Source organism: Stenella coeruleoalba (genome assembly GCF_951394435.1).
Source record: "Stenella coeruleoalba genome assembly, chromosome: 7".
Lineage (NCBI taxonomy): Eukaryota > Metazoa > Chordata > Mammalia > Artiodactyla > Delphinidae > Stenella > Stenella coeruleoalba.
The window spans coordinates 116,732,019-116,756,691 of record NC_137153.1 but is presented as its reverse complement, the minus strand read 5'-3'; the positions used below and the strand labels follow the sequence as shown (position 1 = coordinate 116,756,691).

Below are 24,673 nucleotides of genomic sequence, written 5' to 3'. Positions count from 1 at the left end.
CTCATTCATTCATTCCACAAATATTTAACAAGGGCCCCCAGGTGGTATGTGCCATGTTAGTCTTGACTGATGGTGCAAGATGTAGTGAGTCAGGCTCAGATGAGGTCGTGCTCAGTGAAAGAGGTAACTAGTGTTGGGATTACAGGTAAGAGTGCCTGGTGCACCTTCGGTAAACTGATTAGTATGAAGGTGGCAGCACTTGGCAGTAGATTTAGAAATTTAGAGGAAAAGACATTTGAAAGTGAACCCTGGATTTCTATTTAATGTTACATGATATGTCAGTAGAGATGTTTTTCCTTTTAGTAAAAGCATCAGACTTGAGTAAAATGGCAACATTTATGTTATTTTATCATGAATTACTACCTGGAAGGAAATGGTAATACAATAAAGTGAAGGTAAAAGTTACTTCCAGAATAGATACTTCCTGATGTTATTTCCTTGGGTGTCTTTAAAATAATAACTTGTTAACTAAATTAGCATTGTACTATATTGATAATCAGGAAAAACGCTCATTGGAGAAAATTTGGAACGCGCAGAGAAGTGGAAAATAGTCACAGTTTTAACCCCCTAGATAAACGTACATTTATATTTCTCTGTGTCAAAAATACATATCAAATTTTAAATCCAACATTTATACCAAATATGACACTCTAAGATATGATGAGCTTATGCAGAACAATAAGATAATTTCAAAATTTCTAACAGAGAAGTGAATAAAGATTAAGAAGAGAACCATTATAAGAGGAAATTCCAAATGCTAATGAACGTGTCTAAAAAAGGTTAATTCCACGAATAATTAAAGAAATTCATAATAAAGCACTTTCCTTACCAAATAAGCAAAATGGGTTTTTTGGTTTTGTTTCTGTTCATTTGTTCTTTGTTTTACAAATGGTAATATTCAATAGTCTTGGATTTTTTAAAAGTTTTTTCTTTCTAAGTGTGAAGTCTTTTTTTGCAATCAATAGTCAGTCCATACTTGGGTATTAAATGATGCCCATCTTCTGAAGAACGTTTTATATTTTTTACGGGAAAAAAATAAGCACATCAATCAAGGGAAAAAGTACAAGTTCAATACTTTATGTAATGTTTCTATTGACTTCATTTTTTTTCTTTCATAAATGTATCTTTATTTTTGATCTCCAGTTGGCAGAGGTTCAAGTGATCTTAAGTCCCTCTTATACTGAAGATTTCCCTATCAATCCAACTGTAAACTAGCAGTTAAATATTAATTGTGGTATATTACAAATGAATGTATGAAACTGTATAGATAGAATGATGTGTACAGAAATAGCAGTGAGATGAACATCCATGTGCATTTCACCCAGGGAAAGAAATAGAACTTTACTCCACTCCAGAAGCCCCCTATGAGCCTGATCACATCTCCACCTTCATACTCTCCTGCCCTAATTGAGTACTATTCAAAATTTTGTATGAAACATATTATTTTGTTTTTCTTTGTAGTTTTTCGTCACTTATGAATATATCGATAAACAATACATGGTTTAGTTTTGTCTCTTTTTATATAGACTTTATATAAATGGAATCAGATGGACAGTTGGGTTGTTTGTATTTTGCTGCTGTGAATTATGCTGCTATAAACATTCCTTTGCATGTCCCTTGGTACACATGAGCAAGAGTTTATTGTTTTGGTCCTAGACCTTAAGATACGTCTCCAGCAGAAGAATTGCTGGGTCATACAGGGGCAAATGCTCACCTTTACTAGGTAAACCAATCTGTGTGCCAAGGTCCCCAACGGTATATGAGCATTCACCTAGCAACACATCCTCGTTAACGCTTGGTGTTTTCTGAGTTAAGTTTTGCCAGGCGGGTGGGTATAATTTTAATATGCATTTTCTTGATTACTTATAAAGCTAAATATCATTTCATTCTTAAAATTATTATGATTTTTGCCCCCTTTCCTATTGGGTTATTTCCTCTTTTTGAGAAATGATTTAGTTCTCATCACAAGAAAAACATTTTTTTGTAACTGTGTATGGTGACTGATGTTAAATAGACTTACTGTGGCAACCATTTCACAATATAAATATCAAATAATTATTTTGTACACCTGAAACTAGTATAATGTTATATGTCAGTTATACCTCAGTTAAAAAAAGAAAATTGATTTGAAGGAGTTCCTTCTATATTCTAGATACTTACTAACCCTTTGTTGATCATGTGTTACAAATATCTTCTCCCAGTTTGTCCTGTATCGTTTCACTTTCCTCGTGGTATCTTTTCATGAACAGAAGTTTTTAGTTTAGTTTTGTTTTTTAAAATTTATTTATTTATTTGTGTCGTTATTTATTTATTTATTTTTGGCAGTGTTGGGTCTTCACTGCGGTGAGCGGGCTTTTCATTGCAGTGGCCTCTCTTTGTTGCGGAACACGGGCTCCAGGCACGCGGGCTTCAGCAGTCGTGGCTCGCGGGCTCTAGAGCGCAGGCTCAGTAGTTGTGGCGCACGGGCTCAGTTGCTCCGCGGCACGTGGGATCTTCCCGGACCAGGGCTCGAACCCGTGTCCCCTGCATTGGCAGGCGGATTCTCAACCACTGCGCCACCAGGGAAGTCCCCTAGAAGTTTTTAGTTTCTGTACAGTCAGGTTTATCAATCTATTTTTCTTTACAGTGAATGCTTTTTTGTATCTTTTTAAAAAATCCTTTCCTACAAGGTCAGAAAAGCATTCTCCTATATTGTCTCCTGAGAATGTTATAGTCTTGCCCTTTCCATTTAGGTCCTTAATCTACCTGGAATTAGTTTGTGTATGTATTGTAAGAGATAGAGTTTTGATTTCATTTTTTTCAATAGATGTACAATTATCCCAGCACCTTTTATTTTATTTGAAGTTTTGAATTTTATTTTTTTATACAGCAGGTTCTTATTAGTTATCCATTTTATATATATCAGTGTATATATGTCAATTCCAATCTCCCAGTTCATCCCACCACCACCCCCACCCCCCACCGCTTCCAGCACCTTTTATTGAACAGCTTGTTTTTTCCCCATTGGCCTTTGATGATGATGGTGATGATGGTGGTGGTGGTGATGTTGGTGATGATGATGCCAGTATTCACACTTACTGAGGGCTTACCGTGTACCAAGCAGTGTTCTAAGCATGAGATAACTTATTGAAACCTTACAGTAACCCTACAAATAGATCCTGCTATTATGCCCATTTTTTTAGACAAGAAGCAGAAACACAGAGAAGTTAAGTAACTTGCTCCGTGTGACATAGCTGGTATGTCAAAGAGCCAGAGTTCAAACCAATTCATTCTAGCTCCAGACCCCAGGTCCTGCCATCAGGTTCTCTGTCTTTTCTATACGGCTACCTGTTTTCTATACAAAGTCTTTTTTGGCATGGGTCTGTTCCTGGCCTTTCTGTTCTTTGCATTCACCTATTTTTCTGTCCCTGGCCAATACCACACAGCCTCTTAATTAACTTCATAATAAGTCAGTATCCGGTGTGGCTAGTACCCACCCCTGCCTTGTTCTTCAAGAGTGTTTTTGGCTATTGATTTAGCTTTTCAACTCCTTTTTTAAAAATTTATTTATTTTTTACCTTTGGCTGCATTGGGTCTTCGTTGCTGCACGTGGGCTTTCTCTAGTTGCGGGCAAGCGGGGTCTACTCTTTGTTGCGGTGCGCGGACTTCTCACTGCAGTAGCTTCTCTTTGTTGTGGAACACAGGCTCTAGGCGTGCAGGCTTCAGTAGTTGTGGCACTTGGGCTCCGTAGTTGTGGCTTGTGGGCTCTAGAGCGCAGGCTCAGTAGTTGTGGCACAGGGGCTTAGTAGCTCCGTGGCATGTGGGATCTTCCCGGACCAGGGCTCGAACGCGTGTCCCCTGCATTGGCAGGAGGATTCTTAACCACTGCGCCCCCAGGGAAGTCCCTCAACTCCTTTTAATCTTTGAATTATATTCTCCAAAAACTTGTTGAGATTTTAATTGAAACTGCATTGGATCTATAGATAATTTGGGGGAGATTTGATACATTTACAGTATAGAACCTTCCAATCCATGAACATGGCTTGTATCTCTCCACTTATTCTGGTTTTCTTTAATGTCTCTTAAGAAAGTTTTATCATTTTCTCCATGACGGTCTCACACATTTTCTATTAAGTTCATTTCTATCTACTTGCAACTTTTCATGCTATTGTAAATGAAATTGTTTCTAAAATTTCATGTTCTGTTTGTTGCTGGTTTATAGAAAAGCAATTGTGTCCTGTATGTTGATTTTATATCCAGCAATCATGTTAAACTCTTAATTCTAAAAAATTATCACTGGATTCTTTTGTCTATGCTACATAGTTAATCATATAATCCGTGAATGACGTATTTCTTCCTTTCCAATCCTTGTACCTTTTATTTTTCCTATCTTGTCTTATTGAGCAACTTATTTCCCCAAATTACGTTCAACATCTATTGATATTATCCAAAACCTTTGGAGCCAGATGTGTTTGGAATTTCAGCTTTTTTAGAATTTAGAAAGGGGACTTCCTGTAACTAGGAGGAGGAAGCATCCCTAATGTGCTGGGAATGGCAGAAACGAGAGGTGAAAAACATCTGGCTCTTTAATGAAATTACTGACCATCAACACCAATCCTGGAACATCCCTGCCTCTGGACTCTTTGTAATGTGAGATAGTACGTGTCCTTATCATCTAAGCCTCTTTGCTTTGTGTCTTTTGTTACTTTCAATCTAACCCACACCCCTTGTTTCTTTTCCAAAATTGCAAACATTCAACCATTTCTTACTGCGCGCTGACCATAGGCACTGGAATTATAGTGGAAACACTAGAGTTGTAGTGGGGGTTAAAATAAAAAGGCAGTGGGAGCCTGGAAGTATGGGACTCCATCTAGATGTGGGATTAGAGAAAGCCTTTCAGAGGAAGTGATGTTTAAACTGAAACAAGAAGGATCAGTAAAAGGCAGCTGGGCAAATCGGGGAGGGTGCAGTTCCAAGCACCACAGGCAGCTATGACCAAGTCAAGTTAAGAAGGGGAGGAGTTTAATAGGGAGGATAGTCTTTCTCAGAAGCCACCTGTAGATATCCCATACGCCTCACTAGCCAGGGTGATGTCACATGTTCATGTCCTAGCTGCAAGGGAGATGGGAAAAGTGATCTTGTATCAGGAGAGCTGCTCGACCCACAGAACGGGGAGCAGGCAACTGCTTCGTTGCCAGCCAAGAGGGTCTGTTCCAAGGGATATCTTACAGAACCAGGGGCTGGAAGAACAGGCCAGTCTCCCAAAGGACTTGAGTCAGCCAGTGGAAAGCTCGCCATACACCCATTTTGAATGCCCAGAGTAATGTTGTCTGGCATCTCTGCTTTATTCTCCGTCTCTGCAGACTCACGTTTTTTTCTCTAACTTCTCACAGGAACAATTTTCACCTCTTACCTCCAGCACCTATTTCCAGAGACTTTCTGATGGGTCCAAGCTAGCCTGTCATGTGGGTACTTTGGGTCAGATGCTGGGTTGTGGCAGCGGGACTGAGACTTGGTATCCCCTGTCTTGGAAAGGGACAGCCTGTATTTGCTTAACCTTCTTCACTTAAAATTGGAAGTGAGTAAATTGCTAAGTGTTTAGATAATCTTTTTCATCGACGTTAACTAAGTTTCAGGTGCCAGGGCTTAAAAAAATTTTTCCCTGTGATATTTCTATAATATTTTGCCCAATGCCCCACACACACCTGGAAATATTTTTATAGAGTTTAGAAATAAGTCAGACTTCTAAAATCTGGCTTTTCCTTTTCATTAAAAATTTACTTGCTCTTCATTAATTAATTTGCTCTTCATTAGTCTTTGGACTGCCTTCAAAGTTCTTCCTGGTATTTAGAGTGTGGTTTCCTCCTCTTCCTCTCCTTCTTTTCTTCTGCCCTTGGGTTGGTCTTGAACATGCTTCCTGGAGGAGAGAATCACCCATGGAGGCCAGTGTGGGCTGTTTGAGAGGTACAGTGAGTTCTCCAGGGCTCAGAGGAATGCTGGACAGCTGGAGGAGGGGAAGGGAACTGAACTCTTGCACCTGCTGATGGAGCAGGCTCGGGAAAGGAACCAGTTCATATGTAGACAAACTTCAATGTTCCAAGCTGATGCACAGAAACCAGGAAATGAATGAGGAGATTCCGTGCCAGGTTGAAGCCAGACAGTAACGATTCTGGGTGTTTGTGTTACAGATGTTCATCTTACAGTCGTGAGTTGACTAAGCAAAGCCCCTCTTGTGTGCCGTCACAATGAGACAGAGCGTTTTTTCTTATAAAGAGCAAGACCTTGTTCTCTGACTAGTTTCTATCTTCAATTAGCATTGATTCAGCCCACTACTTACAAGCTAGACCCAGCTTTCTGAAACTAGTTTTTATAGCTTCATCATCCTTTTTTCTTTCTTTCTTTCTTCCTTCCTTTCTTTCTTTCTTTGAAGTATAGTTGATTTACAATGTTGTGTTTCAGGTGTACAGCAAAGTGAATCAGTTGTACATGTACATATATCCACTCTTTTTTAGATTCTTTTCCCATATACATCATTATGGAGTACTGAGTAGAGTTCCCTGTGCTATACAGTAGGTCCTTGTTGTTTATCTACTTTATATACAGTAGTGTGTATCTGTTAATCCAGAACTCCCTACTTTATCCCTCCCCCCTGACCCCATCATCCTTAATTCTTTGCCTCCTCTGCTTAAGATATTTGATAATGCCTATCTGGAAAAATACTGTTAAAAATATCATTTACAAAGTTAGTGGGTTTGTTTGTTTGTTTGTTTTAATGAAAGAAAGTAAGCGCTCTTTGAAATATTTTTTCCTTGAAAATCTTATCCTTTGCAGTCTCTTTCACTCAGTCTGTTTGGGGCAGTTACAGATGTTTGTTTGTTGCTTTTACTGTATCCAAAGGAGCAGAGATGGGGGTGGAAAGTGACTAAGGTGTTCTAAGAACATTGAAATAGACCAGAAGCTCATTGTGGCTTCTTTTTTTTTTTTTTTTAATTTTACTTTATCGATTTTTGGCTGCGTTGGGTCTTCGTTGCTGTGCGCAGGCTTTCTCTAGTTGCAGCAAGCGGGGGCTACTCTTTGTTGCAGTGTGTGGGCTTCTCATTGCGGTGGCTTCTCTTGTTGTGGAGCACGGGCTCTAGGCACGTGGGCTTCAGTAGTTGTGGCACTCGGGCTCCGTAGTTGTGGCTCACGGACTCTAGAGCGCAGGCTCAGTAGTTGTGACACACGGGCTTAGTTGCTCCGCAGCATGTGGGATCTTCCTGGACCAGGGCTCAAACCCATGTCCCCTGTATTGACAGGCAGATTCTTAACCACTGCGCCACCAGGGAAGTCCCCATTGTGGCTTCTTAAAGGAATACGTTCCATAGCAATTTCCCCTCCAAATCTCATCTGCTTGGACTCTGGGAGAGTCAAAATTCTGGTGCTTTTTCTCCATGTTATAGTTGTTACCTTCTCTTTTCATTTCAGGATGCAACGTAAAATCGCATCACGTTTGGCTGAGGGCACCCCACATTCATTAGCCCCAAGTCTTCTGCTTTCTGGGGCCTCTCATTTGTTGTACATCCAACATTAGCCTCTTTACTGCCCTTTTTACACAATATAATTATCGTTAGAAAAATTCCAAAATGCAGCTTTTCATGTTCTGTGCGCCTTTCCACATTCTTCATGTCGCTAACTTCATCCATATGCTGTTGCCTCAGACTTCAGCGAAAGTTGTTTTTTTTTTTGACTCATACATGTATTTTCATCTTGTGTTTGTATATGTCCTTACCTCTCATGTTTCCAATGCAATGGCTGGAAAGAACCATGAACATGGACTAATTCTTTAGTATTTTCATTTTCACAACAGAAAGAGTGTTCGATGGTGACTCGTTACAGCAAATATACCTGAATTTGTATACCCATTTTTATGACATGTTGTAGACTTGCTTTTTAAAGAGATTCTGAGTTCAGGAAAACCTTTCATTTTGCGTGCATTCCCTTCCTAATTAAAATCCATTGTACTAACTTGACTGTCCAGCCATGACCCTATGATATCAGAGCCCCTATTTTGTCAATTATGTCACAGGCTCTTGCTTGAGTAGGCATTTTCAACCCAAGGCGCACACCACACTAATTCACAGGACCCGTTTCAGAATCAGTAGATGTATTGTGTATATGGTTTGACAGAATCTGCCTCTACTTGTATTGCCAAAACACAAGGATTTCTGGCTGCTTGAAAGAAACACTCTAATGCTGCCTTTCACATTTTATCTACTTTGGTCAAACATTGAAGTCACTTTGGGTAATGGTTTTTCGTCACTTTTAAGGTTTGACAACTTTTATGTTGAACCTATATTTGGGAGTATTTCTGCTTTTAATGTAATGTATGAGGACAAGTCTTCTTTTGTCCATGAAAATGAATTGAAGTCTTTGTTAAACATTCAAGAAATAGAATTGCAGGTGCTATTTGGGATGACACATTTTTGTTTATTAAGTTTTTAAAAATTAATTAATTTGGCTGCGTCGGGTCTTAGTTGCAGCACATGGGATCTTCACTGCGGCGCACGGGCGTCTTGCTAGTTGTGGTGCGCGGGCTCAGTAGTTGCGGTGTGAGGGCTTAGTTGCCCTGCGGCATGTGGGAATCTTCATTCCCTGACCAGGGATCGGACCGTGTCCCCTTCATCGGAAGGTGGATTCTTAACCACTGGACCACCAGGGAGGTCCCTTGTTTATAAAGTTTTATAAAACTTTTTTTGTTCCTGTAGATGCAGTCACTTGACTATTCAGACTCAAATGGATTTTTTAAAACTTTTTTTTTTTTTTTTTTGGCGGTACGTGGGCCTCACTGTTGCGGCCTCTCCCGTTGTGGATCACAGGCTCCGGACGCTCAGGCTCAGCGGCCATGGCTCACGGGCCCAGCCGCTCCACGGCATGTGGGATCCTCCCGGCCTGGGGCACGAACCCGTGTCCCCTGCATCGGCAGGCGGACTCTCTACCACTGCGCCACGAGGGAAGCCCTTAAAACATTTTTTTTAAAATTTATTTGGTTGCACCGGGTCTTAGTTGCAGCACGTGGGCTCCTTAGTTGTGGCATGCGAACTCTTAGTTGCGGCATGCATATGGGATCTCGTTCCCTGACCAGGGATTGAACCTGAGGCCCCTGCATTGGGAGTGTGGAGTCTTACCCACTGACTGCACCACCAGGGACGTCCCTAAAAACACTTTAAATGGAGGTTTTGTTAACATTTACTGAGGATAAATCTATGCCTTCTGACACTCTTATTTTTTAATTTTTATTTTATATTGAAGTATAGTTGATTAACAATGTTGTGTTAGTTTCAGGTGTACAGTAAAGTTATTCAGTTATACACATACCTGTATCTATTCTTTTTCAAATTCCTTCTGACACTCTTCCCTCAAAGAAAAGAGGAAGCCAACACCGGTAATTACATTCCAAGCGATTCTGTTGAAATGGAGCCATTTAAGGTCTGCCACTTTATAAAGTGCCCAAGTCCTTAGGGAGGTGGATTTTTACAGAATTAGAGTATCCTAACATGGTGGTTTGATAGCACAGATGGAAGTGCCCCAGTGATATGGTGGGGATAATTCCCTTCCCTGAGTAACTTGCTGCAGAGGGACGGATTTAAATGGAGAGCTACCCTCAGTATACCCTTCCTCTGAGTCTGAGCCATTTACACAGAGGTAACTTTAGCAACTTAGTTTCTTACTAGATTGGCTTTTTCCAGGGATTTTGAATGTATCTGTTTAGCATACTTTATTTATTTGGTTGTGCTGGGTCTTAGTTGCAGCAGGCGGGCTCCTTAGTTGTGGCAGGCGGGCTCTCAGTTGTGGCATGCATGTGGGATCTAGTTCCCTGACCAGGGATCGAACCCAGGCCCCCTGCATTGGGAGCACAGAGTATTAACCACTGTGCCACCAGGGAAGTCCCTAGAATACTTTTTGATTACAGGAAGTATTGTGTTAAAAATTGACCTACACTTTGGAGAAAACTTCCTTGTGGCTGATTTGGTCTCCTCATCTTAAAGTAAATAGCTTTTGTGCATGTAGTTCCTGTGTTAGTTCTTTTGCATCATTTGAAAAAAAAAAATCAGATTTCAGAAGTCTTCCTAAATAAGCAAGAATAATCATTGTATGCTGACCTACAGAGACCAGTCTCAACCCTGACTGATGGGTTTATATTGTAGATATATAGGAATGCAAAATTTGTTTGTATTCAGCTTCATGATTTTTTTAAAAAATAAATTTATTTATTATTTTATTTTGGCTTCATTGGGTCTTTGTTGCTGCGTGTGGGCTTTCTCTAGTTGCAGTGAGCAGGGGCTACTCTTCATTGTAGTGCAAGGGCTTCTCTTTGCGGTGGCTTCTCTTGTTGCTGAGCACGGACTCTAGGCGCATGGGCTTCAGTAGTTGTGGCACGCGGGCTCAGTAGTTGTGGTGCACGGGCTTAGTTGCTCCGTGGCATGTGGGATCTTCCTGGACCAGGGATCTAACCAGTGTCCCCTGCACTGGCAGGCGGATTCTTAACCACTGGGCCACCAGGGAGGTCCCAGCTTCATGATTTTTTAGAACCTGATGAAGATATAATGAGCCAAACAAATGCCAGAGTTCATGCTTATTTCGGTTCAATCTTCAGTGTATAAAGGAGCTTAGTCACAGTCTAGGACAGAAAACCACACCTGAAAAATAATACAGCAATTGTATGCTGATTAATACAATTGCAACTCATTTGTTTCTTCAGCTTACTCAGCCCCTTACAGCTGAAAGCTCCTGGCAGGAGCCTTTGGTTGGTTGGAATTCAGGGAGCAATGAGAATTCAAGAGGAGACTGTGGGGGAGGGGGGAGATTCTGGAAAGGTACCTGTCAGGTTGTAACCAGCTACTTGGACACATCCATTTGCAGTCCTTTTGGCAATTTTGGAGTTACTTGTTGCGTGTATATATAGTATGCTCTTATAAATTAAACATTTTCCATTAGCTCATACATTATCTGACTTTCTTCATCTTTGGCAATATGAAGCTTTCAAGTAGAAATTTTAGAGTATGTGTCATATGACAGTGGTTCCTAAAGTGTGGTTCCTGGACCTCTGGAGGTTCCAGAAACCCTCTCATGGAGTCCATGAGGTCAAACCTATTTTCATAATGATAGTTAAGACATTGTCTTTTTCACTGTGTTGGCATTTTTACTGATGGTGCAAAAGCAGTGGTGGGTAAGATGGCTGGTGCCTTAGCAGGAATCAGGGTGGTGGCTCCAACCTGCAGTAGAAGTTACTGAATTCTTCACCATTAGTTGTTTAAAAAAAAAAATCAGTTTTATTTTTAAATGTCCTTGATGAAACAGTAAAGATTATTAATTTTATTAAATCTCTACCTTTGAATATACATCATACATCTTTTTAATAGTGTGTGTGACAAGACAGACAGGAAGTATGCTGAAACCAAAATACTTAAGTGATTGTTTTGAGCTGATCTAGCTGCTTTTATCATAGGACACCGTTTTTACTTCAAAGAACGATCGGCAGACAAACACTTGAGCATTTGTCAAACATTTTCTCAAAAATGAAGTGAGCCTGTCACCTCAAGGAAACAACTGACAACGTTTGTTGCCAACGATGAAATTCCAACTGTTAAGTGGAAATTAGAATTTTGGAAAATGTGTACATGGCATTGTGAGCTTGACAGTTTCCAAATATTTAAAGACTCATCAGATAAGATAGGTAGTGAAATAAACATGGAATTTTAAAATATTTTATACGGAAATGTGTCAACACTTGGAAGATCTGCATATATCAGTGAAATAATATTTTCCAAATGACCAATGCATAATGCATTCACGCATAGGTGAAAGATCCATTCAAAGTGCAAGACAGACTAGTGCATTTTATTGTAACCAGTATGAAAAATTCATTGCCATGGTTTCAGATTTCACATTGCAGCTAGCCTTTACGAAACTACTATTTGTTAAGTTTGGGTGTGGTGTCAAATAAGAACATCTGCAATTACCTAGAAAAGGCATTGAAATACTCCTCCGTTTTCTAACTACATATCTGCGTGAAGTTGTATTTTTTTGATGTACTTCCACCAAAGTAAAGACTCATAACAGACTAAATGTAAAAGAATATGAGAATCCAGCTGTCTTCTATTAAACCAGACATTAAAGAGATTTACAGAAATGTAAAACAGTGCCATTCTTCTCATTTTCTTTTTGTTTTGTTTTGGAAAGTAAAGTTCCTAAAAATAAACAAAAAATTAAAAAAAAATATATATGCTAGTTACATTAATATATAATGGATTTATTATTGTCTTTTTAAATGAATTGATAGGTATTTAAAACATCTTTTAGTTTTTAATTTCTGATAGAGTGAATATTGATAGCTATAAACCATGTCAACAAAAGCTCTTTGGGGTCCTCAACGATTCTTTTAAAATTTATTTATTTATTTATGGCTGCGTTGAGTCTTCGTTGCTGTGCGCGGTCTCTAGTTGCGGCGAGTGAGGGCTACTCTTCGTTGTGTTGCGCGGGCTTCTCATTGTGGTGGCTTTTCTTGTTGCGGAGCACGGGCTCTAGGCACGCGGGCTTCAGTAGTTGTGGCTTGTGGGCTCAGGAGTTGTAGCGCGTGGGCTCTAGAGCACAGGCTCAGTAGTTGTGGCACACGGGCTTAGTTGCTCCGCGGCATGTGGGATCTTCCCGGACCAGGGCTCGAACCTGTGTCCCCTGCATTGGCAGGTGAATTCTTAACCACTGCGCCACCAGGGAAGCCCTCCTCAATGATTTTTAAGAGGGCAAAGGAGTCTTCAAAAGTGTCATCATGTGACATTAAACAGGAAGGGATGCATTTCTCTCTGTCTTTCTCTCCCTCTCCATTCCTCCCTCCCTCCCTGTCTTTAATTGAGGTATAATTCACAGATAATGGATAGGACTCATTTTTGATAATGGTACCATCCCCAAAGTAGCAAAGGCTATTTTTAAAAACACCACTTAAAATATTTGCTTACAAAGGAGGCTTTTTAAGATTTGGAGGTTTTTTTCCATTAAGTTTTCCACATTTTAGTCAAGAATGTAAGTGGGTTGATGATTAGTTTTTCATCTGTTTTGAATTTTCTCGTAGCTGCTGTCAAGAAAGTCCATGTTGTGGCCATCCATGTGACAGCAGCAGTAGAGTCTGGCGTCATTGGAGACGTTTTAATGTAGCATAAAAAAGAACTATGCTATATTCACAAGCAAGTACTAGTTTATGTGTTACTGAGTCAGGTTTTTTATTATTAATATCTTCTATCTCACTTGGACCCTGTTATTTTAGTAAGTGCTTTATTATAGCTTGCAGAATGTTCTTGAATACAGATAACTTTATTGGAAACATATTGTTGGTTTGAGGCCTGTAATTTTTAAGGTGGACTCAATTCAAATGTAGATTTTTTTAAAAAAGTGTTTTGATCTCAAAAGCTGTTGCTTTATATTATACATATTAGGGCTAAAAAGAATTGCAAAGTAATATAATAAGGAAAAATATGAACTTAGGTTGTTAGCAGGACAAGGGTGAAATCTAAGAGCAGACTATCTTAGTAAGTCTTCAAGGAAACACCTATAAACATCTATAGATGTTTATAACATCTATAAACATCTGTAACTGCTAAAAATAGTAAGGCTCTGGAGATAGGAAATTATACAGAGAGAGGGCTCTCAAATGGAGGGAAGTGTGTGAAAAGGAATTTTAAATAAATAAGGTCAATATGAAACTATATTAACAAAGGGTTACTGATTAGCAGAGAGCTTTAAAGAAGACTTGCTCTAATTAACTAGGAATGATTGTAATCATACTTGAACTGTTTGTATATTTGCTCTCTCAAGTAGTTTAAAGAGATCTACAGTCTTGTTTACACTATAAATTTGCCTGACAACCCTTGACCTTATAGGTAACATAAATAAATAACATTCTTCAGCAGTGTTTCTTGAAATGAAATCTCAGAGTTTGTGGAATATGTTATTGAGGACCAAGAATCAATGAAAATCTTAAATGGTCTCTGATTTTTTATGATAATATTAGAAATTATTAGGTATAAAGGTAAACATTGTACAGTGATTACTTTCAATTAGAAAATATTCTTGTAAAAGAAAGCCTGAATTTCTTTTCTTTTTCTTTTTCTTTTTCTTTTTTTTTTTTTTTTTGCGGTACGCGGGCCTCTCACTGTTGTGGCCTCTCCCGTCGTGGAGCAACAGGCTCCGGACGTGCAGGCTCAGCGGTCATGGCTCAGGGACCCAGCCGCTCTGCAGCATGTGGGATCTTCCCGGACGGGGGCACGAACCCGTGTCGCCTGCATCGGCAGGCAGACTCTCAACCACTGCGCCACCAGGGAAGCCCCTGAATTTCTTAAGTTGAGGTTTCTCAAACTGTTCTGTGGGCCTGGGCGGGAGTAAGGTTGAGGAAATTATTTTTCTTCAGAAGAGGGTTTCTCTTGTGTAGCTTGCAGGATCTTAGTTCCCCGGCCAGGGATGGAACCCATGCCCCCTGCAGTGGAAGCGCAGAATCCTAAGCAGTGGACTGCCAGGGAATTCCCAGGGTTTCTCAAGTTTGAGGAAAAAAGTGTCTTGACTCTGCTACCCTCCTGCTCTAAGTCAAGTATATGGAACATTTTCTCATGTTACAGTTTGCACTGCTTTGAATGGAAAATAGAATCAAAGCACAATGATAGATTTAAAATTGAAGATGCTGGGTCTAAAAAATAAGCTGAAGGACGATGCCAAATGTATATTGTAAGATTGCACACGCCTGGGATAGGGTTACATGGTGGCTTTGTGTTTTTGTACTTGGCTTGGCATTTTTCCGTCTTACATGATCCTCACGACCGATTTCTCAAATTAGGCAGGGATTCTATCTTCATCTTGTAGGTGGATGACTAAAACCTTGAGATGTTCCATGGCCTTTCTCTGTGAAGTCCCAGAGCTGGGGCTAGAACCTCATCCTCTGTTACTGTTACCTCTCATGAGCAGACTTTCACCTTTGCAACTTCTCTCTTCCCCAATGTTGTGCTAACACCCCACCTTCGTAGGTCCTTCTGGGCTCTCCTCCCTGGGTTTGGCCCTCTTTATGAATTCAGTGCAGAGCTGCAGCCGACTCTGGGGTTCTGATCCTTGGTTATTGTTTCAGATCTACCAGCTCCCTGGCCTCCGTCCTTGAGCCCTGAATACATCTGTGTTTCCAACTCTCTTCTGGACATGTCAGTCCCTGACTCCACATGTCACTTCACCCCAAACTGCTGCCCCTCCGCCTGTGTACTCACAGGAAACAGAACCAAGGAGTCGCCTTAGAATCCTCCCCTATCCTGCATATCCCTTCCAGCCTCCCCATCCAGTCACTAAGACTAGCTGATTCTTTGTTCATGGTCTATAAAATCCTCCCCTCTGCTCCCAGTTTCTCTGCTTAGGATATTGAACAGTCCCCTGACATCCAGCTCCTGGTGATGCTAAACATGTCTTAGGTGTGCCACTCCCTTTGCGAACCCTTCAGTGGCTCACTTGTGCCCACCAGAGAGTCTAGACACCTTAACTCGGCATTCAAGGCCCTGGGTGATCAGGCCCGGACCCTCTAGTCCCGTCACCCACCACCACTCATTCCCTTGTGCCCTACCCCCACCTTGAGCTCCAGCAGGACCGGTCCCCCTGATTCCTGGGCCTCTCCCTGCCTTTGCATTAGGGGTGGCTGGAATACCTACCCGCTCCCTTCCAGACTAGGAATCTTGAGGCAGCCTGTACATCGTGGCTATAATTCTCTTCTTTCTTGTTCCCCAGCCCCAATCACCATTCCTGGCAAATAGTGTAGGCTTGATGCATGGTTGAATGTTGGAATGAAGTCCGCATGAGTCATTTGTTTGAAGAAAGCAAGTATTTTGTAACTCTTCTCCCTGCCATTTCCTTGCCTCAAATTTCAGTGAGCTTATCCTGAATGCTAACTCAGAGATAACAGTTAAGGTGCTAATAGTGTGACTGAGTTGACACGGGAGTGTGTTTCATCTCTGTTTTTGGTATCTGCAGAAGACACTTTGCTTTGCACTAGGACATTAAATACATCCAAACACCATGTTTCTAACAGGAATAGGGGACGTGAACAGAGGGGTCAGAGTTCAATATCTCAGGCAGTTTTCAAACCAAATTTGGTAATGTTGATTTAAAATTTGCTCAGCGAAAAAACACCCAAGTACAATCATGGAAAATGTTAGAACTGCTTTCTACGTACTGATTTATTGTTGAGAGAATTGTTCACTGAAGTTACGTTAATCACAGAGAAAGATTACAAGCTCTCCCTTTGTTTTTTATTAACAGGATCAATTTGACAACTTAGAAAAACACACACAGTGGGGAATTGATATTCTTGAGAAATACATCAAATTTGTAAAGGAAAGGACAGAGATTGAACTCAGCTATGCAAAGCAACTCAGGTAAGTTGATATTGAGAAAGGTTGTTTGTTAACTGCAGAATGGATATAAAGATAATTTATATCCTCATTTTATACTATAAATGTATAATCCTTTAAATATTTATTTTCCCTTTTCATGTAAGCTTATATTTCAGTAGAAGCAGTTGTTTTTTTTAATATTGAAAATTATTTTTTAGAGGACAGTAAACATAAAAACCAAGTTATTGCTTTTAGGCTCTGTTTCTTTTTTTTTTAATTTTTAAATTTAATTTTATTTATTTTTTTATACAGTAGGTTCTTATTGGTCATCAATTTTATACACATCAGTGTATACATGTCAATCCCAGTCGCCCAATTCAGCACACCACCATCCCCACCCCCCCGTGGCTTTCCCCCCTTGGTGTCCATACATTTGTTCTCTACATCTGTGTCTCAACTTCTACCCTGCAGACCGGTTCATCTGTACCACTTTTCTAGGTTCCACATACATGCGTTAATATACGATATTTGTTTTTCTCTTTCTGACTTACTTCACTCTGTATGACAGTCTCTAGATCCATCCACGTCTCAACAAATGACTCAATTTCGTTCCTTTTTATGGCTGAGTAATACTCCATTGTATGTATGTACCACAGCTTCTTTATCCATTCGTCTGTCGATGGGCATTTAGGTTGCTTCCATGACCTGGCTATTGTAAATAGTGCTGCAATGAACATTGGGGTGCATGTGTCTTTTTGAATTATGGTTTTCTCAGGGCATATGCCCAGTAGTGGGATTGCTGGATCATATGGTAATTCTATTTTTATTTTTTTAAGGAACCTCCGTACTATTCTCCATAGTGGCTGTATCAATTTACCTTCCCACCAACAGTGCAAGAAGGTTCCCTTTTCTCCACACCCTCTCCAGCATTTGTTGTTTGTAGATTTTCTGATGATGCCCATTCTAACTGGTGTGAGGTGATACCTCATTGTAGTTTTGATTTGCATTTCTCTAGTAATTAGTGATGTTGAGCAGCTTTTCATGTGCTTCTTGGCCATCTCTATGTCTTCTTTGGAGAAATGTCTGTTTAGGTCTTCTGCCCATTTTTGGATTGGGTTGTTTGTTTTTTTAATATTGAGCTGCATGAGCTGTTTATATATTTTGGAGATTAATCCTTTGTCCGTTGATTCATTTGCAAATATTTTCTCCCATTCTGAGGGTTGTCTTTGCATCTTGTTTATGGTTTCCTTTGCTGTGCAAAAGCTTTTAAGTTTCATTAGGTCTCATTGTTTATTTTTGTTTTTATTTCCATTATTCTAAGAGGTGGATCAAAAAAGATCTTGCTGTGATTTATGTCAAAGAGTGTTCCTCCTATGTTTTCCTGTAAGAGTTTTATAGTGTCTGGTCTTACATTTAGGTCTCAAATCCATTTTGAGTTTATCTTTGTGTATGGTGTTAGGGAGTGTTCTAATTTCATTCTTTTACATGTAGCTGTCCAGTTTTCCCAGCACCACTTATTGAAGAGACTGTCTTGTCTCCATTGTATATCCTTGCCTCCTTTGTCATAGATTAGTTGACCACAGGTGCGTGGGTTTATCTCTGGGCTTTCTATCTTGTTCCATTGATCTATATTTCTGTTTTTGTGCCAGTACCATATTGTCTTGATTACTGTAGCTTTGTAGTATAGTCTGAAGTCAGGGAGTCTGATTCCTCCAGTTCTGTTTTTTTCCCTCAAGACTGTTTTGGCAATTCGGAATCTTTTGTGTCTCCATACAAGTTTTTAGATTTTTTGTTCTAGTTCCATAAAAAATGCCATTGGTAATTTGATAGGGATTGAATTGAATCTGTAGATTGCTTTGGGTAGTATAGTCATTTTCACAATATTGATTCTTCCAAGCCAAGAACATGGTATATCTCTCCATCTGTTAGTATCATCTTTAATTTCTTTCATCAGTGTCTTATAGTTTTCTGCATACAGGTCTTTTGTCTCCCTAAGTAGGTTTATTCCTAGGTATTTTATTCTTTTTGTTGCAGTGGTAAACGGGAGTGTTTCCTTAATTTCTCTTGCAGATTTTTCATCATTAGTGGATAGGAATGCAAGAGATTTCTGTGCATTAATTTTGTATCCTGCAACTTTACCAAATTCATTGATTAGCTCTAGTAGTTTTCTGGTGGCATCTTTAGGATTCTCTATGTATGGTATCATGTCATCTGCAAACAGTGACAGTTTTACTTCTTATTTTCCAATTTGTATTCCTTTTATTTCTTTTTCTTCTCTGATTGCCGTGGCTAGGACTTCCAAAGCTATGTTGAGTAAGAGTGGTAAGAGTGGACATCCTTGTCTCCTTCCTGATCTTAGAGGAAATGCTTTCAGTTTTTCACCATTGAGAATGATGTTTGCTGTGGGTTCGTCGTATATGGCCTTTATTATGTTGAGGTAGGTTCCCTCTATGCCCACTTTCTTGAGAGTTTTTATCATAAATGGGTGTTGAGTTTTGTCAGAAGCTTTTTCTTCATCTATTGAGATGATTATATCGTTTTTCTCCTTCAATTTGTTAATATGGTTTATCACATTGATTGATTTGCCTATATTGAAGAATCCTTGCATCCTTGGGATAAGTCCCACTTGATCATGGTGTATGAACCTTTTAATGTGTTGTTGGATTCTGTTTGCTAGTATTTTGTTGAGGATTTTTGCATCTATATTCATAAGTGATATTGGTCTGTAATTTTCTTGTTTTGTAGTATCTTTGTCTGGTTTTGGTATCAGGGTGATGGTGACCTCATAGAATGAGTTTGGGAGTGTTCTTCCTCTGCAATTTTTTGGAAGAGCTTGAGAAGGATAGCTGTTAGCTCTTCTCTAAATGTTTGATAGAATTCACTTGTGAAGCCATCTGGTCCTGGACTTTTGTTTGTTGGAAGATTTTTAATGACAGTCTCAATTTCAGTGCTTGTGATAGGTCTGTTTATATTTTCTATTTCTTCCTGGTTCAGTCTCAGAAGGTTGTGCATTTCTAAGAATTTGTCCATTTCTTCCAGGTTGTCCGTTTTGTTGGCATAGAGTTGCTTGTAGTAGTCTCTTATAATCCTTTGTATTTCTGCAGTGTCTGTTGTAACTTCTCCTTTTTCATTTCTAATTGTATTGATTTGAGTCCTCTCCCTCTTTTTCTTGATGAGTCTGGCTAATGGTTTATCAATTTTGTTTATCTTCTCAAAGAACCAGTTTTTAGTTTTATTGATCTTTGCTGTTGTTTTCTTTGTTTCTATTTCATTTATTTCTTCTCTGATCTTTATGATTTCTTTCCTTCTGCTAACTTTGGGTTTTGTTTGTTCTTCTTTCTCTAGTTCCTTTAGTGCAAGGTTAGATTGTTTATTTGAGATTTTTCTTGTTTCTTGAGGTAGGCTTGTATAGCTATAAACTTCCCTCTTAGAACTGCTTTTGCTGCATCCCACAGGTTTTGGATCATCATGTTTTCATTGTCATTTGTCTCTAGGTATTTTTTGATATCCTCTTTGATTTCTTCAATGATCTCTTGGTTATTTAGTAACGTATTGTTTAGCCTCCATGTGTTTGTGTTTTTTATGTTTTTTTCCCTACAATTCATTTCTAATCTCATAGCATTGTGATCAGAAAAGATGCTTGATATGATTTCAATTTTCTTAAATTTACCGAGGCTTGATTTGTGACCCAAGATGTGATCTATCCTGGAGAATGTTCCATGTGCACTTGAGAAGAAAGTGTAATCTGCTGTTTTTGGATGGAATGTCCTATAAATATCAATTAAATCTATCTGGTCTGTTGTGTCATTTAAAGCTTCTGTTTCCCTATTTATTTTCATTTTGGATGATCTGTCCATTGGTGTAAGTGAGGTGTTAAAGTCCCCCACTATTATTGTGTTTCTGTCGATTTCCTCTTTTATAGCTGTTAGCAGTTGCCTTATGTATCGAGGTGCTCCTATGTTGGGTGCATATATATTTATAATTGTTATATCTTCTTCTTGGATTGATCCCTTGATCATTATGTAGTGTCCTTCCTTGTCTCTTGTAATATTCTTTATTTTAAAGTCTATTTTATCTGATACGAGTATTGCTACTCCAGCTTTCTTTTGATTTCCATTTGCATGGAATATCTTTTTCCATCCCCTCACTTTCAGTCTGTAGGTGTCCCTAGGTCTGAAGTGGGCCTCTTGTAGACAGCATATATATGGGTCTTGTTTTTGTATCCATTCAGCAAGCCTGTGTCTTTTGGTTGGAGCATTTAATCCTTTCACGTTTAAGGTAATTATCAATATGTATGTTCCTATGACCATTTTCTTAATTGTTTTGGGTTTGTTTTTGTAGGTCCTTTTCTTCTCTTGTGTTTCCCACTTAGAGAAGTTCCTTTAGCATTTGTTGTAGAGCTGGTTTGGTGGTGCTGAATTCTCTGAGCTTTTGCTTGTCTGTAAAGCTTTTGATTTCTCCTTTGAATCTGAATGAGATCCTTGCTGGGTAGAGTAATCTTGGTTGTAGGTTCTTCCCTTTCATCATGTTAAGTATATCATGCCACTCCCTTCTGGCTTGTAGAGTTTCTGCTGAGAAATCAGCTGTTAACCTTATGGGAGTTCCTTTGTATGTTATTTGTCGTTTTTCCCTTGCTGCTTTCAATAATTTTTCTTTGTCTTTAATTTTTTCCAATTTGATTACTCTGTGTCTCGGCGTGTTTCTCCTTGGGTTTATCCTGTATGGGACTCGCTGTGTTTCCTGGACTTGGGTGGCTATTTCCTTTCCCATGTTAGGGAAGTTTTAGACTATAATCTCTTCAAATATTTTCTCTGGTCCTTTCTCTCTCTCTTCTTCTGGGACCCCTGTAATGCGAATGTTGTTGCGTTTAATGTCGTCCCAGAGGTCTCTTAGGCTGTCTTCATTTCTTTTCATTCTATTTTCTTTATTCTGTTCTGCAGCAGTGAATTCCACCATTCTGTCTTCCAGGTCACTTCTCCGTTCTTCTGCCTCAGTTATTCTGCTATTGATTCCTTCTAGTGTAGTTTTCATTTCAGTTATTGTATTGTTCATCTCTGTTTGTTCTTTAATTCTTCTAGGTCTTTGTTATACATTTCTTTTTTTGTTGTTGTTGTTATACATTTCTTGCATCTTCTCGATCTTTACCTCCATTCTTTTTCCGAGGTCCTGGATCATCTTCACTATCATTATTCTGAATTCTTTTTCTGGAGGGTTGCCTATCTCCACTTCATTTAGTTGTTTTTCTGAGGTTTTATCTTGTTCCTTCATCTGGTACATAGCCCTCTGCCTTTTCATCTTGTCTGTCTTTCTGTGAATGTGGTTTTTGTTCCACAGGCTGCAGGATGTAGTTCTTCTTGCTTCTGCTGTCTGCCCTCTAGGCTCTGTTTCTTAAAAGGATTCTGCTGAATTTTGGAGCACCATTTTTTTTTTCCCCAGAAAACTGTTTTGAAATATAATATATATATACAGAAAAGTGCACAGGTCATAAATGTAAAGCCCCGGAAATTTTCAGAGTGAATACCACTATGTGACCAGCACCCAGGTCAAGAAACAGGAAATTCCCAGCCTCAGAGGCCCCCCATCGCCCCAGCCCTTTCTAGTTCATCCCCCTCACCCGTATGGTTGACCACTTTCCTGATCTCTGACAGCTTGGATTAGTCATGCTTATTTTTGAACCTTATGCAAATGTAATCATTTATTATGCACTGTTTGTATTTGGCTTCCTTTGTTCCTCATTATGTCTATGAGATTCATTTGTGTTGTTGCATGTGGTGGTGCTTTTCTTTTGATTGGTGTTTAGTATTTTGGTATATGGGTGTATCACCGTTTGTCCAGTCTACTGTCACTAGGCTATTGCTTGTTTCCAATTTGGGGATATAAAGTATATACCCAGGAGTGGAATTCCTGGGTCATAGGCTTTGTGTATGTTTAGCTTTAGTAGATGGAGTCAAACAATTTTCCAGACAGTTTGTCTGATTCACGATCCCTCCAGCAGCACGTGAGAGGTCCTGTGGAGACCCTTCTTATAACAATTTAACAATGATGAAATTATCCAAGAAAGTTGTGTTTTTATGTAAAATGTTTAAAAGTGGCTGGTAAGCTTGAACTTGAAGTGGCAAAATCTTTAATGATTTCCTTTTTTTTAATTAATTTATTTATTTGTGTATTTATTCATTTTTGGCTGCATTGGGTCTTCATTGCAGTGCGTGGGCTTCTCATTGTAGTGTCTTCTCTTGTTGAGGAACACAGGCTATAGGCACACGGGCTCTAGAGTGCAGTTGCTCTGAGGCATGTGGGATCTTCCCGGACCAGGGCTCGAACCTGTGTCCCCTGCATTGGCAGGTGGATTCTTAACCACTGTACCACCAGGGAAGTCCCTTTAATGATTTCTTGTTTGGCTGGTTTGCACAGATTGTGAAAGGTCTAGATGACTTTTGGTTTAGAAATATTTCATTTTAATCCAAAGAGTATCTGGATAAGGTGTATGTCATGTATCTTTGAAAGAACGTGACTTCTCAGAGGGCTGTTGTTGTTTGTAAATAAGCACCTAAGTGGTAGCACATGTGGTGTACTTTTATGGATAAGTTTTGTTTCCATTGAGTAAATAAAATGTAAAACAGATTGCTCAATGAAATAATTTTTATAAATAATTTATTTAATGTATTTAATAATAAATAAATTTATTTAAGAATAATTTAATAATAAATAAATTATTCTTAAATTTACTTAATAAGAATTTAATAAGTAAATTTATTTTTATAAATAAATTTTATTCCAGATGAATTTCTGGCGCCCTGTATGTGTATCAGCCTCATTAGCGCTTTAAGGCTTTTAAAACTGAAAGTGTGAATGGAGAATGAGCTGCTTTGTGTTGATTACTGAGACGTTGCGCTGTCATAAAATGTTGTCTCTCATGTGGAAATGGGTTACCTAACAGCTTTAGGCGAAGTAAGGTCTCATCTAATGGATTTCCCTACATTTGTTGTATTCTTTTTCTCTTAGCCTATTCTCTTCTTTCCTGGTGCCTTATCCACTGTCTTGTTTTGCTTTGGAGGTTTGTCATGGGATGTCATTAAGTCAGTTCTCAGCAAATTTCTCCATCAGTTTTATGTCATGAAGGGAAGGTGCTTTCTTTTTCCCTCTGGGAAGCACCTGGCTTCCTGCCCTTTCTCATCCCCCTCTGTGAGGGAAGTGCTGATTTAGGTAACAAAATTGGAGGCTATTGGAAAAGACTCCAAATCCCAATAATAGGTTTGGGATAACATTTAGTAGCTCTCCATCGACCGTTTTACCCTGTCCTGGATCATGTTTCATGACTTGAAATAGAGTAGCGGTATTACTGCTATGATGGTAATCTCTTAGGAAGTCCTTTTCCTGAGATTTAAATGTTAACATTTGTTTCATGACATCCCTGCAAAGTATCTAAATTTGTGCTTATTGGGAGAAGTTGATAAAAAAAGATTATGAGTAATTCAAGACAATTCAAGACAATTGCTAATCCTTTGGAGGTGTTTTCTAATCCTTTGGACTGAGATCTGGGCCGGGCCCTTGAGGCTGATGAGTAATCATACTACCTGCCCTTTGTTGGTTTGCTTTCCCACCTGCCTGCGTCTTTCATAGCTTCTCGTTCCACAAACCCCAACATCTCCCTTCCCATCCTCACCACTTGCTTCCTACTTCACTGAGAAAATTGAAGCAGATAGAGGAAAACACCCTCAGGCTCTCAGGCCCTGTAACCCATCTGTTGGCATCTGTTCCCACACCTGGATGCCCCCTCCCTCTGATGCTCCTGGCTGAATCCAAGCCCTCCTCTTGCACACTAGATCTTCCCCCATCTCTCCGACTCTGGAGCTCTGTCCCCACTAGTTTTCCTCTGTCTCCTATGTTATCAAGGCTTTACTTTCTACTGGCTTATTCCCATGGTCACAAAAATGTACCACTGTCTCCCATCATTAAAAAACAAACAAGGAAACAAAACTTCTCTTGAGCTCACTTCCCCCACCAGCTGCCACCATTTCTTTGCCTTCCTTTGCAGCAAACCTTCCCAACAATGTCTCTCCAGTTCCCCTCCTCTCCCTATTTAGCTCACCTGCACCTGTGCACCAGAACAGCTCCTCGGGGCACCAGTGACCTTCATCCTGTCCCACCCAGTCGCCTGTCCTCAGTCCTCACCACCCTTGACCCCTCAGCGTCTTTGAAGGGGTGGGTGCTCCCTCCTCGAAACACTTTTCTTGCTTGGCCTCTGAAACCCCAGTCTCTTGGCTTCATTCCTATCTCACCAGAAGCTCTTCAGAAGCCCTGCTCAA

The 24,673-nt window shown here is 39.6% G+C and overlaps 1 protein-coding gene across 6 annotated transcripts in view; it reads left to right on the top strand.

Annotated features, from left to right (window-relative positions):
- The window catches only part of FNBP1 (formin binding protein 1), a 140,416-nt gene that overhangs the window by 26,698 nt on the left and 89,045 nt on the right, over positions 1-24,673 (top strand). For all 6 annotated transcript variants that reach the window (XM_079925862.1, XM_079925864.1, XM_079925863.1 and 3 more), the window contains exon 2: positions 16,294-16,409. In XM_079925862.1, coding sequence (XP_079781988.1) covers positions 16,294-16,409 — 116 coding nt within the window. The remainder of the gene's footprint in view (positions 1-16,293; positions 16,410-24,673) is intronic.